This window comes from Cucurbitaria berberidis (genome assembly GCF_010015615.1).
Source record: "Cucurbitaria berberidis CBS 394.84 unplaced genomic scaffold K460scaffold_4, whole genome shotgun sequence".
NCBI lineage: Eukaryota > Fungi > Ascomycota > Dothideomycetes > Pleosporales > Cucurbitariaceae > Cucurbitaria > Cucurbitaria berberidis.
In genome coordinates this window covers 3,657,244-3,670,694 of record NW_024468938.1, presented here as the reverse complement: position 1 = coordinate 3,670,694, position 13,451 = coordinate 3,657,244, and the positions used below count along the sequence as shown (strand labels likewise).

At 52.1% G+C, this 13,451-nt stretch overlaps 7 protein-coding genes across 7 annotated transcripts; 5 read left to right on the top strand and 2 right to left on the bottom strand.

The window, feature by feature from the left end:
* Positions 1-67: 67 nt before the first annotated feature.
* K460DRAFT_342924 (uncharacterized protein) lies at positions 68-2,404 on the top strand (the record flags this gene model as incomplete). Its single annotated transcript, XM_040931209.1, has 1 exon — positions 68-2,404. One exon carries the CDS (start codon positions 68-70, stop codon positions 2,402-2,404), a length of 2,337 nt encoding a protein of 778 aa, XP_040786590.1.
* Positions 2,405-2,769: 365 nt separating this feature from the next.
* Positions 2,770-5,138, bottom strand: K460DRAFT_379050 (eukaryotic translation initiation factor-like protein subunit eIF2A; the record flags this gene model as incomplete). Its single annotated transcript, XM_040935137.1, has 5 exons — positions 2,770-4,344; positions 4,393-4,813; positions 4,868-4,939; positions 4,992-5,061; positions 5,114-5,138. 5 exons carry the CDS (start codon positions 5,136-5,138, stop codon positions 2,770-2,772), a joined length of 2,163 nt encoding a protein of 720 aa, XP_040786589.1.
* An 826-nt stretch (positions 5,139-5,964) lies between these two features.
* K460DRAFT_288786 (uncharacterized protein) lies at positions 5,965-6,927 on the top strand (the record flags this gene model as incomplete). Its single annotated transcript, XM_040929074.1, has 1 exon — positions 5,965-6,927. The coding sequence occupies one exon, from the start codon at positions 5,965-5,967 to the stop codon at positions 6,925-6,927; it is 963 nt and encodes a 320-aa protein (XP_040786588.1).
* A 386-nt stretch (positions 6,928-7,313) lies between these two features.
* On the top strand, positions 7,314-9,080 carry K460DRAFT_379048 (flavin-binding monooxygenase-like protein-like protein; the record flags this gene model as incomplete). The annotated part of the gene is made up of 1 exon (XM_040935136.1): positions 7,314-9,080. One exon carries the CDS (start codon positions 7,314-7,316, stop codon positions 9,078-9,080), a length of 1,767 nt encoding a protein of 588 aa, XP_040786587.1.
* K460DRAFT_387949 (uncharacterized protein) lies at positions 9,035-9,951 on the bottom strand. Its single transcript, XM_040935668.1, has 3 exons — positions 9,579-9,951; positions 9,392-9,523; positions 9,035-9,338 (listed from the first exon to the last, which is right to left on the bottom strand). The coding sequence occupies exons 1-3, from the start codon at positions 9,684-9,686 to the stop codon at positions 9,252-9,254; spliced, it is 327 nt and encodes a 108-aa protein (XP_040786586.1). The 5' UTR covers positions 9,687-9,951; the 3' UTR covers positions 9,035-9,251.
* Positions 9,952-10,141: 190 nt separating this feature from the next.
* K460DRAFT_418994 (uracil-DNA glycosylase) lies at positions 10,142-11,649 on the top strand. The gene is made up of 3 exons (XM_040937975.1): positions 10,142-10,616; positions 10,678-11,137; positions 11,188-11,649. The coding sequence occupies exons 1-3, from the start codon at positions 10,273-10,275 to the stop codon at positions 11,296-11,298; spliced, it is 915 nt and encodes a 304-aa protein (XP_040786585.1). The 5' UTR covers positions 10,142-10,272; the 3' UTR covers positions 11,299-11,649.
* Positions 11,650-12,116: 467 nt separating this feature from the next.
* On the top strand, positions 12,117-12,909 carry K460DRAFT_357663 (uncharacterized protein; the record flags this gene model as incomplete). The annotated part of the gene is made up of 2 exons (XM_040932050.1): positions 12,117-12,145; positions 12,195-12,909. 2 exons carry the CDS (start codon positions 12,117-12,119, stop codon positions 12,907-12,909), a joined length of 744 nt encoding a protein of 247 aa, XP_040786584.1.
* Positions 12,910-13,451: the final 542 nt, after the last annotated feature.

Sequence of the window (13,451 nt, the reverse complement as noted above, 5' to 3'; positions counted from 1 at the left end):
GTTTTAGGCCAACTGCACACACACACCTTGCCAATATCTCTAGATATCACGATTGAGTACTGCAAACATGGCGCGCTTGCGCAAACCGAGCCCGAATGAACCTACCATCTTGGTGCCGTTGACGACGGAGCCGAGAGCGACGCGAACGAGTCCCCGGAAAACAACCCGCGAATTTCGATATACATCTTCCTCGGAAGAAGAAGATGAGAGTTTAGTGCTTGTTCCGAAAAGCTCACGGCGCGATTTGCGATACACCCACTCGTCCTCACAAGATACCCAAGAGTCGTTTCTGGTCTCCAAGCCCACTGCAACAGCGAATGCGCTCAGCCCGCGCAAGCAACGTGTATTACGACCGGTCAAGAGCAACAGCCGTCTACTCGCAAGATTGAGCGATGCGAGCATAGCAAGTCCGCAGAAGGAGCAACGCGCAAGGAGGGTACGCAGTGGGACAACGGATACCGATGTTGGGAAGAGACATCGACTGATGTATGCGAAGAGCCTGGCCAAGAGTCTGGCGAACAGGCAGGACAAGAAAGGAAGAATTGATGTTGTTGGAGAAGCCGAGGCACTGGAGGCTGCCCAGAGACCGAGGAGTAAGGACAGCGAGAGGAAGGAGAAGGTGCCGGATACTGAGGCGGAGGAAGAGGCGGAGACGAGCCTGTTGTGTAGAGATGATGACAATGGCGTGCAGGAGACTGAAGAGGCCCAGGTGGCAGATATCAGCAATGGAGACGAAAACGAAGACGGAGATGACGAGTCCATCGTAATTGTCAGGAACAGGCGGCATCAACCACGGTCTCGGCGCCTAGTATCTGACAGCGAAGAGGATGAAAGCGAAGGCTCAGTGAAGAAGGTGTGTAATCACATTCATCAACTTTCTTTCAAGATTCCCGAACGCAAAGTAGAACAGCCACGCGTGGAAAAGGAAGGGCAATCTCTCACGTCCCTTCGACCACCACACAGAAAAGGCCACGGCACAATCTCAAGCTGGGCACAAGAAGTCATCGATCTAACAAGTTCGCCTGAAGCGCCAACGTCTGTCATACTCCCGCCACCAACCCACGTCCGGACGGCATCCTTAGCATCTTCGCGTCCAACAAGCGCGGCGATAGACGGCCCTATAGCAATCCTCACATACTCCCCAACACCCACCAAACTTCGCTCTCCTCGCAAAGCGCCGCCAATTTCTCGCCCCTCCACACCGCCTCTTCCGCCTCCAAGTCCGTCTAAACTCGTCAGTCCGTCTAAAAAGCGACCGACTGTTCCAAAAGCGACTCATTTAGATGGGAGGCCAAGCTTAGATGCGTTCTGGAACCCGGAAGTAGTAAATATGTGGAATGAGACACATTCACCGAACAAGCTCTTGGTGAGCCCGAAGAAGCAGAAATGGAGAGAGGATATTGTTAAGATGATGGAAGGTGTCGCACTAGAAGACAGCAGCGACGAAGACAAGGGGTACGAGAGTCCCACGACAAGTCCTCGAAAGAAGAACCCTGCGCCTGCACCTCGAAGTCCCACCAAAAAGAAGACAAACATTAAGGATGGTGACGCAGAGTTGAGTGTAAAAGACATCCGCGCCCAACGCAAAGACTTTGCAACACGCAAACACGCCATGGCCGAAGCATTCCTCGTCGACCTAGACGCAACCATATCACAAGGCCGCATCGCAACACTCTCCCAAGCCACAGGCGGCATCAAGCTCGTGTGGTCCAAAACCCTCAAAACGACCGCCGGCCGCGCAAACTGGCGCAGAGAACAAATCCGCACCCGCACGGGTCCCCTTCCAACAGACACACGCATCGACATCCGCCACCACTGCTCCATCGAGCTCGCGGAGAAGGTCATCGACGACGAGGAACGCCTTTACAATGTCCTCGCCCACGAGTTCTGCCACCTAACCACCTTCATGATCAGCGATGTGCGCAACAACCCCCACGGCGCCGAATTCAAGGCCTGGGGCGCGAAAGCGACTGCGGCTTTTACCCACAAGGGCGTTCAGGTCACCACGAAGCACTCGTATCAGATCGAATACAAGTACATCTGGGAATGCGTCGTGTGCGGCTACGAATTCAAACGGCATTCCAAATCCGTGGATCCGGTCAAGCATTCTTGTGGAAAGTGCAAGGGGAGGTTGGCGCAGACGAAGCCTACCCCAAGAGCGAGCGGGAATAGTGCCGCTGTTGGGAAGGACGGGAAGAAGGAGAAGAGCGCGTATCAGGTCTTTGTCAAGGAGAACTTCTCTCGCGTTAAGAAGCGGTTGGAGCAAGATGGGAAAGACGCACGGATGGGCAAGGTGATGGAGGCCGTGGCGAGGGAATATAGAGAGGTGAAGGCTGAAAAGGAAAAGACAACAAAGGCAGAGGTTGGTGTGTTAGGGGACGCGCTCGAGGGACTGAAGATATGAATTCAGCTTCGTTATTCGAGTGTTCTGCTGAGCGATATGCGACAGCGGCCTTGGGTTTATCTGCAAATTTGGCGTTGGACAACCTACTGCATCTTGGGTGTCTCTATCATGAACGAAGAACTGGTTTTCAAATTTTTGGGTAGTAGCAATGAATACCGACTACATTTCACTCGCATCCAAATTCACTTCTCTTGCCTCCAATTCCCTCAAAGTTTCTTCTTCCTATACGCAAGCTCTTCTGGCTTGCTGGCACGAAGCGTGTGACGACGCAAACAGTTCGTGGTACAGGCGCCGAGGCGTCCGACAGGTTCAGATTTGTGCAAACGTGCACATTGCAACTAAAGGGCCAATGAACTTTGCCGCAATTAACCAGTGAAGCCTAAGCCATCGAGCTCCTTCTTGATCTGATGCTCGGTGCCGATCTTCTTGACCTGCGTATCTTCCAGCTTCTCGCCACCAGCCTGCCTCATCTTTAACTCGTCAATAGCCCGCATCTTCTTAAGAAGTCCACGGATCTTCTTATCCTGAGGGTTCGCATCGCCAGGGCTCGTTACAGTAAGATCCGGAGCTGGACCTTGATTCTCGGTTTGAATCGGAGGCGGAAGTGGAGGGGCTTGACCAGAACCAGCGCGCTGAAGAGGTTGCTGGCCAAGGTTCTGTCGATAATTGCCCTCTTGTCTGGCGCCTGGTTGGCGGCCGTAATTGCTCTGGCTACGACTTCGGCTTGCTTGATTGCCATAGCCCTCATTTCCGTTCTTGCTACGACTGCGTTGTTGGCTGCGATCATTACGACGCTCCGGACTTCGGCCGCCGTTGGCAGGTCCCGTCGGGGGGTTGATACCGTCAGCAGCGAGGCCAGCGGCTTTGTCGGCGGCCTCACGGGCCTTCTTAGCTTCCCGTTTCTTCTTGTTCTTTAGTGCTGCCTTTGACAGTTCTCCATCACCGTCGACAGCGCCAGTCAAACTGACGCCACCACCAGGGGCAGCACCAGGCGGAAGCGTCTCTGCAGCCTCTGCACCGGGTACTTCGCGGCGACGAGGCTTTCCGAACCCATTCTGGAAGCCAACGTTCGTGGAAGAAACTCCAGTGTTGGTATATGCTGCACCACCTTCGTCTTCCCGCTTGAACAGGAGTGGCGTAGTGGTTCCTCGGGCTCCAGGAGGTCGGTAAGCACCGGCAGGCTTAGATGGCGTTTTCTGGGTGCTGAGAAATGCAAGAGCCGAGGGATGGGGCGTCGGCACAGACTTCAGAGCATTCTCGACAGGATGTGAGGAAGTCGGCTGTGGTCGCCAAGTGACGTGGTATAGCTCCGTCATCTCTTCATTATACATCAGCCCCCCACTGACATGGTATATCCGTACGCCGTTGTCGACGCGGAGACGCGGGCTAGTGGTTGCTGTAAGAATATGTTGCCCGTCTGGGCTCCACTCGCAGTAAGTGCAGTTGGCGGCTTTGACCGTGCACACTTTCGCAAAGTTCTTCTCAAGATCATAAATGTCCATGTCGCCAGCCAAATTGCCAAATCCTGCAACGATGACGAAACGACCGTGCGGCGAGAAGCTGATGGTGTTGCGCGGGCCCAAGTCGAAGCTGTGCTGAGCAACTGCACGTTGGTTGAAGATGGTGGTCTTTGCCGGCATGTAACCGTAGGTGACGCCGAACTCTTTCGAGTTTGGCGACCAGGAAACATCGTGGATCGGGCCCTCTTTGTCAAGTTGGATGCGAGAGTCGAAGGTGCCGTTGGCACTGAGGATGTACATGTTCGTTTCGCCGTAGTAGCTCTTGTTCGTTTTGTCGACCTCCGTTTGGGCCAGAACAATCAGGCTGGTGCCCAGCTCGTTCCACTTCAGCTGAACCTTGTCGCCCTTGAAGAAAGTCTTTTGCGACATGGGTTGACCGAACTGGGGTACTTGGAAGACCTTGACTGCAGCGGGCATACCCTGTGCGCTGTTAGTGGGATTCCACGACTCAGAAGGTCAAGTACTTGCCTTGCGCTCCGGGACAAAAACTGCAACTGAATGGTTCTTGCCAGGTGACACGGCGAAATCGGTTACGCCCTCAACACGGAGTTTGTTCCAGGGGTTCCGCAGGTCGTCTGACTGGAAGAATTGCACTTCGTTTGTTACAGCGCGTGCGCAAAACTTCTCGTCAGAAGTGTACTGCAGGTTCCACCCCTGCTGATTCTTCTGTACATATTCGCCGACAACTGGACGCTCTCCATTGTCTTCAGCTTCGTCCGACACAGTCCTCCAGACCTTCAGATTCTTTACAGCATTGCCCTCCTCATCCTTCGAGGGCCGCTGCCACGTAATGATGTATGTTCCCAAAGGAGAGAAGCCGAGCTCGAAGACGTTCGGTGTGGGGAGGGTAGTGATGACGTGGCCGGCCGAGGCGTCGATTACCGAAACCCTGCGCAGCGATACAAGTTAGATGATTCCTATGGGGTGGATCAGAGAGGCCTACTGTTCAGGCGACGCCCACGCAAAGTACTTGCTGTCGGGTGAGTAACAGCAGCAGCGAAGATTGCCTTCGGGTCTGTTGCACCAATTAGCGTCGGAATCGCGGGAAAGACAAGCGTGCACCATACCGTACAAACCCCGGCAGAGGCTCATAAACGGGAGCAGCATTGAAGAGCCCGATGCCCTTGGAGGTGCGATCTGCGAAAATGAGTCGGCTTAGTCTCTCAGCAGCTACTCGAGCGGTACATACAAGCTAACTGTGTGGGAATCGCCATGACTAGTCAAAGCCACAGTATTCAGAACAAAGTAGACGTGGGGCAAGGTGCTGGTGGTCGCGAGTCTGGCTCAACTGCTGCGGTTGATGTGTGTTGGCGGTGCGGGAGTGACGTATTTCTGGAACTTTATATGGGCCAAAGGCAGACTGTGGGGCGCACGCAGCAGACAACGGGGGGCGGCAGGGAGGAAGGGAGGGAACACGGGTCAGAGAATTGAAGGGTGACCGTGTGACGAGCGCAGGAGAGTGAACAAGAAGCGTGTATAGGTAGAAAGAAAACGCCGTGGGCACGCGCTAGTGCTCGGGGAAAATGCGGGCCGTGGCTTTGCAGCTGCTGACTGTGACATCAGCCTCACCCGAGCGGCAGTCACATGCTTTTATGCCATCGAGGCGCATTGATTCTCTTTCTGCCCATTTATCTATTACTAAACTTGGTACACTGATTTGTGTAATGTAATGCTTGCTTCCGATTGAGACGATTGCAGTGGTAAAATTGGTTTGGTCGTTCCGTTGTTTCAAAAGGGAGAATTTGACGGCTGCAACCAGCTCATACCAGCTCATGCCGTCGATGACCCAGTCTCGGCATCACTGTAGGAACCACATATGCAAGAGTCAAGATGCGCAATCCCCTGACTGCACAATGCTCATGCTGTAGACGTGTGAATAATGGCCTTGGATCAATTGTTATCGCTATCTTCCCTAGCCCTCGTTCCCAACCTTGGAACCAAGCTCCCGGACTCTACAGTAGGCGCGCATCGACCCTACAACATGCACTATAGCCTCTAATCGCTCCTCTCCCAACCGCCCAATTCTACAACACGGCCAAAATGCCGGCCTCAATGCCTTCACCCTCGATCCGAATACCAATCGAACTTCTCACGCCTACTGCCTTCAATCAATTCGGCACCGTCGTCGAGAACCCCGCAACATCGCCGTCTACGAAGCTCCCCGTCCCTCACCGCATACCACCCCCAGACAGCGTCCCCGCAAACCAGGGCTTCGCCACAAAGTATCTCGATGTCACTCACATGTCAAATCTGTACACTCTTGCCCCGAGCAAGAAGCCTGCGAAGGCTGTCATGAATATGTTTGTGTGCAAACCGAGGGAGATGAGACCACACGAGCCGAGCATGAGTCTGCCAAGTTCCTGGGGAGACTTGGACATTGAAGATGATGAGGATGAAAACGGAGACTACGAGAGGCAGCTTCTTGACATTGGCATTCTGGAGCGACACCCGTTCACAACCCAGACGTTTATCCCAATGGGCCTTTCGCAACAGGACAGGCATACACAGTACCTCGTCGTTGTCGCACCTACACTGCCTGCAAGCGCCTCGAGCAGATACTCGGACAGACCACCGCCGTATCCTACACCGATGGTTAAGAGAAAGAAAAGCTTCAAGGATATGTTTGCAAGGGCGCGACCAAGTCCATTTACAAACGAAGCAACGCCCCCACCGTCCCTATTCTCACGACTACATCCCTCCGCACGACCAAAAGGGCCGGGGCTGCCGGATCTCAAAAACTTAAGGGCGTTCGTGGCGACGGGGAGCCAAGCTGTCACGTATGGGGCGGGGACATGGCATGCGCCTATGATTGTTATCGGCGATCGATCGATTGATTTTGTAGCCGTCCAATTTGCAAATGATGTAGGGATTGAAGATTGCCAGGAGATATTCTTAAAACCGAACAGCACTGCGCAGGAAGGTGTTGTGGTTTTGGTAGATACCGACTCCTCAGGCACAGTGCAAGTCAAGGCAGGAGTTGGCTCTGTGAAGGCAAGGTTATAGTACGGACGGTATCTCGTTGCTGCTCCGTATCATGCTACTGACAAGTGCAATGCATGAATGTTTGTTACCCCCACAAAGTCCGACAGGGAGTAGCGTTGTCATGCTTAGTGGGGGTTTCGTGCTTATTCGATTATCTAGTGTAGGTCAAGGTTGTAATACGTTCCGTCTGCATCCGGGCCTATTTCTAGAAACAAGTGACCCACAGGTGATTTATCCAGGGCGCACCCCTGCACACCAATGTCCATGATTCAAAAAGGTTGGTCGGGTTATCGTGTCATCTACCATAGACCAGAACTACGACCTTCACCTGATATCTCCGCACCAAGCGCTACATTCACCGAGTGATTCCTAAACCACATCACGTATCCAACGCAGCTAAACTCAAGATGGAGGACGCAGAGCTTGTGATCATAGGTGCCGGCATGTATGGCCTGACAAGCGCATCTACCTACCATCGCCTCCACCCCGAGGCCAAGATCTTAATCCTGGATTCATCGCCTGCCATCGGTGGGCCATGGGCTCCTCATCGCATTTTCCCTGGTCTGAAAACAAACAACCAGTGGGGAATGTATGCGCACCCTGATTTCCCCATGGATGAAGAGAAGTTTGGCGTTAAAAAGGGCGAGCATATACCTGCAGAGAAGGTGTTGGAGTATCTTAATGCGTTCGCGGAGTGGAGTGGAATTACCAAGTTTTTGAGATTGAAGACAGTTGTTGGCGTTATTGAAAAGGATGGCGAGGATTGGAATTTGCACTGCACTTCTTCTTCATCGACGCCGAGCAATCCTTTCAATGTTCGAACGAAGAAGCTTATCATTGCAGTCGGCAGCACAAACAAACCCCACATCCCAAAGTACTCAACATCAACTTCATTCGACCCGTTAGTCATACACTCAAAGGACTTCCCAAGACATTTCAAGGAAATTGTCCAACCCAACATGCACACTCTGGTAATTGGCAGCGGTAAATCAGCCTGGGATGTGGCTTATGCGTGCGCGACACAGCCCTCCTCCTCAGCGACAATCCTCATCCGCCCCTCCGGCAACGGGCCAATGTGGATGACACCCTCGCACGTCACCCCACTCACGCTCTGGCTCGAAAAGCTGGTATTTACGCGTTTTTTCGGCTTCATGTCACCCTGTCCGTGGGCATCGACGAGCGGTATCGAAGGCTGGCTGCGCTCTTTCCTCCAGGGAACGTGGCTAGGCCGCAAGATCACCGGTGCATTCTGGAACATTCTTGGTGAGGATGCAATCGCCCTGAACAAACTCAATGAGCATCCCGAGACGAAGAAACTACGCCCGTGGAGGGGGGCCTTTGAGGTCGGTAATGGGCTTAGTATTCACAACTATTCCACCAACTTTTTCGATCTGGTAAGAGAAGGGAGGATCAATATTGTTATTGATGAGATTGAGAGCTTGGAAGAAGGCAGGGAAGTGCGAATGAAGAGTGGAGAGAAGATAAAAGTTGATGCTGTGGTGTGTGCAACGGGGTGGGAGGTTGGGAATACATTCAAGTTTAAACCCGACGGATTGGAGAGGGAGCTCGGGATGCCCAGCACTAGCCCACTCGACAACGACGAAGAAAAGTTGATTCAGAAGACGGAAGAAGAGCTGTACACGCGATTCCCATACCTCCGAGAACGCGACACAGGCCGAACGCACCACCCTGACCCTAGTCTTCGATACACGCAGGACCAGGCAGTGGATAAGAATCAGCAGCCTTACCGTCTCTACCGCTTCATAGTTCCGCCAGCCATGCTGCAAGATCGCTCCGTTGCTATCGCCGGCGCACTCATGTGTCTCGGCAGCTTCTCTTGCGCATACATACAATCTCTCTGGATCACATCGTACTTTGATGGCACATTGAACTTCGCGTCTGGGGAACAAATTCGCGCCGAGACGCTTCGAGACACCCAATACTGCGCAATTCGAGGTGCAATGGGTTACGGCAGAACACTCCCAGATCTTGTCTTCGACTCTTTGCCCTACTTTGACGTTTTACTGGGTGATCTGGGATTCACAGGAAAGAGGAAGGGAGGGCTGCTGGGTCTTAGGGAGTGCGTGAAGAGTTACGGGCCCGAGGACTATCGGGGCTTGCTTAATGTGGTGGAGAAGAGGATGCTTGGAGATGAGACGAAGAAAGACATCTGAAGGGCGAGGGGAAGTAGAGTCTGCAGGATACTCCAAGAATAGCTATGACATGAAACATAAATTTTCATTGACTCGTTATCTCGTTACCCATCCGTTGTTTTCCTGCCATCGCTAGCCGAGGCTTCGATTTCGATTCCATTTCCCTCCACATGGCTTCAACGCACTAGACTCTTACTGCTGGTGGGAAGCATGTCCACCCTTGACGCCAAGGTCATGAGCAAGCTTGCTACCCTCCTTGAACGTGCCATCCGGGTTGCGCTATCAGTAAGTCAGTTTCGCGTCACAATCACTCGTGTCAGACGATGACTTACGCCGCTCTCCTCAGTCTCAGCCTTCTCAACCTGATGCTCATGAGCGACATGGCCACCCTTGGAGCCAAGCTCTTTAGCTAGTTCAGAGCCCTTGGTGAAGGTGCCGTCGGGGTTGCGATCAGCATGGGCAGGCTATTGTGCAATAAGTATGCATCATTATGAAGAGACTCATGTCTAGTGTGCTTACCTCGTCGTGCTCAGGAGAGCCGTGTGAGGCGTGGCCGCCTTTAGCAGCGATCTCGCGGAGCTCGTCCTTGGGAAGGTTGGCGAAGTTGGCGGGGTTGGTAGAGGCCATTATGTTGATATTGATTGAGTCTTGAAGTGTGGGTTGGAGTTGGAGTTGGAGTTGGAGTTGAGGTTGAAGGCTTTGATGTGAGAGATGGGAGAAGAAAGACAGTTCAAGCTGGAGGTGAGTGTATTTATGCCTCCTCCCACCTGCGACGCGCCCCTGTTTGCTTTGCTAGGCAACCATACGTCACAGTTTGTATGGAACAATCCAGGCCTACAGTTTGGGCAGGCATCTTAGTGCAGATCAACACTTTGTCCCGTTCTATTTGCCATCACAACGGTCATCTCGATGCATTGCCGCTTCAGCCTGCTCACATCCTTGCCATTTAAGTCGTTGTGTGTCAGGATAGACTGTGACATCATCGCGCGTAGTGGAACGCGAAACGCGCCGTCACGTGGCGCAACGCGTGCGTGTAGCCAATGGTGAATGGCTAGGGGATTCGACCTATCGCCTTGGCCTCACGTCGCGCCTCACGACTGCCTAGAGCTGGAAAAAGCAAAAGTAAGTTCCACGTACATATCTCCTCCCTTCTCCGCTCTTTTCTCCACCTATCTCTTCTCCACTCGAGTAATTAATCGCCACCACAGCCACCATGTCTCTCAAGCGCAAAGCTGCGGGAGCTGCCGCCGACGCGACTAAGAAGCCTAAAGTAAACGGCAGCATCACCGCCTTCTTCAGCGCGCCCAAACCCAATCCTAACGCGCCGGCAAAATCTGCTGCTGCAGCTAAGTTCGATAAAGACGCGTGGGCCGCGAAACTCACCGATGAGCAGAGAGATTTACTGCAATTGGAGCTTGATACGCTGCATGAGAGCTGGCTGCCTCATCTCAAGGATGTGCTTGTCAGCCCGCAGTTTCTAGACCTGAAGAGGTTTTTGAAGAGCGAGTTGAAGAGTGGCAAGACGGTATATCCACCAATGCAGGATGTGTATTCTTGGTAAGAGCCCAATCCTTCACGAGACGAGATTGGGTGACGGTGATACTGACCGGACGGCTAGGTCACGACACACACCCCTCAACACAGTCAAGGTCGTCATTACAGGCCAAGACCCCTACCACGGCCCCAATCAAGCCCACGGCCTCTGCTTCTCGATCCGTCCGCCCACACCCGCGCCCCCGTCTCTCCAAAACATCTACAAGGCGCTCAAAAAAGACTACCCCGACTACCAGCCTCCTCCCAACAGAAGCGGTCTCCTAACACCCTGGGCAGAACGCGGCATCTTGCTTCTCAACACCTGCCTGACTGTCCGCAGGGGTGAAGCAAACTCGCACGCAGGGCGAGGCTGGGAGCTGCTCACGCAGAAGGTCATTGATACTGTGGTTAAAGTGAGGAGTAATGGTGTTGTATTCTTAGCCTGGGGGACGCCCGCCCAGAACAAGACGAAGGGCATTCCAGCAGATAAGCATCTCATCCTGAAGAGTGTGCATCCAAGCCCACTGAGTGCGGCAAGGGGATTCGTGAGTATTCTAGGTTCGAAGGTGGTAGATATGGTGCTAACAGAGTACAGTTTGACTGCCATCACTTCACCAAGTGTAACGAGTGGCTCGTGCAGCGCTACGGAAAGGACGGCGGTATCGACTGGAACCTTAACGAGGATTCCGAAGAGAAGAGTGTATAAACGATATGGACAACAGTATTCCCAACCTCCGATGGGCACATCCATTTTGGAGCATCAAGTTGGAGCCCCTGAGACTTTTCGATTCGAGGCGCACGGATTTCATTCTGTATACTGGGTTTACTGGCGTTAGGTTGCTTCGGCGCAAAAGCGTGTATAGGTATCAGCCACGATCTAGTGTAAGCTCCCGGCGGTAGCCATCAATACAAATTTTGGTTTTTCGTTTCAAGGCATGTGCAGTAAATGTATGGGTTTGCTACGAGGATGGAACGGTAGGAGGCCAAGCCACAGCGAACCAGGGAACATCCCCATGAGTCCACGAACAGGATTGCCTGTAATTGACACACTTAGCACCTATAGTTCCTTTCTGTCCGTATACAAAACCTTCATTACGACCATTCTAACTTTTGCAAAGAGGGGCAACACTACCAACAACCCTGCCCTGCTCAGAACCTCAACCTTATGGAATAGAATCATTAAGCAGCAATACGACTATGGCGTTCGATAAAGGCATGCTTGCTGGGAAAAGCTCTGCCGCTTGAGCTATCACTGGTCTGTAGAGTTATACTTTGAGTGCGGATATGTTTGTGGTTACTTGGAATCTTCCAAAGCAGGCCTGCTGAGTCAACAGTCAATCATATCATCAATGGCGAAAGGGTTTGATATGTAACCATGGTTGGACATTAGCTCAGAACAGCGCGCTCATTCTAGAAGTATCGACGTAATCATATATATTATATCTACTATCCAGGCTTACTGTATAACCTTTTTCTTTTATCATTCATAGCAGATACGCCTCAATCCCAACTGTGACTACCCAGATGCTCGTAAACGAAGATGGCACTCTCAAGTATGTGATTCCCCTCTGAAGCCACGTGTAATATACTGAAAATTCCCAGCTATTTCGCAAGTCCCACCGTCAAAGTTATTGTTGATGAAGGCGAATCCTCCAAGTCATTCTTTGTCCACAAAGACCTCATCACACGTCGATCTGGCTTCTTCCGGAAAGCGCTGAATTCGTATGGCAAAGATGGCAGCCTCCAATGGCTTGAAGGAGAAGAAGGAAGCGTCAAACTACCAGAAGATGAACCTGCAGTATTTGGAAGCTATGCTCAACTGCTCTACCAGGGACGGCTCCCAATCTATGAAAAAGTACCCACTATCACAGCGGACGACAAGAAAGCTTTCGCGGGGGCCCTTTCTAAAGTCTCGAATGAAGAATACTTACTTCTTGCCAAACTCTACGTCTTCTGTGAAAAGATCCAGGATGTCGAGGCTAAGGGTACCCTGATCTCTGCCTTCGTTGAGGCCACCAGTAGGGTGCGCGAAAATGGCTGGCGAACTTTTCCGACACTCCAACCTATAAAGTACATATACGACGGAACCACAGAGCTAGATCCGATTCGAGGACTCCTCGTTGATCTCTATGTAATCAACGCGGAACTGTCTTGGGTTATTGGTAGTCGCCCAGAACATTGTCCTCCTGATTTCCTTCACAGGGTCATGTTAGGCATGCTAGCGGATCGTAAGAAGCCTGGTAGGCGTAAGATGGTCACGGATGCTTCTACCTATCTAAAGAAGTTACGCATGACCAACGATGACGGCAATATATAAGCGGACTCCCCAGTACCTTGATCCGTTCTCGGAAATTAGGTAAGTAATATACCCTCTACACTAGAAACTCGATGCTGAACCGGTAGAGGCATTTACACAAACACGCTGTTGGCCACTTCTGAAAATCAGGAGTATTTTTTTCTCAAGACTGTGTACGCCCTGGGACGCGTTCCCATTTCCGAAGTCGTTGCGAAATGATGGAAAAGGACTAGTAGTTTGGACGATCGGGATCCTGGCGGTACTTTCGTACTCGTGGTCTCGCTCAAATGCTACAGAACTAGACTAAAAGGAAGTCTTATTTCTCAACACAGTCTACTCACGTGCTCTAGAGAATGTAAACGGGGCAATCAAAGCTCACCTTAATGAAAACGTTTCTTCTATCATTGTTCACTAACTCTCGTTTCCAAGCATATTCGTCTCCTTCATTTTCAAAATAAACAGTCCGTCTTACCCATAAACCTAAGAATAGCAGCCCTATCCCTATCTTCCTCGCATCTAGACGCACACGGCAAAGACACTATGGTAAAATTCCTAGCCAGAGT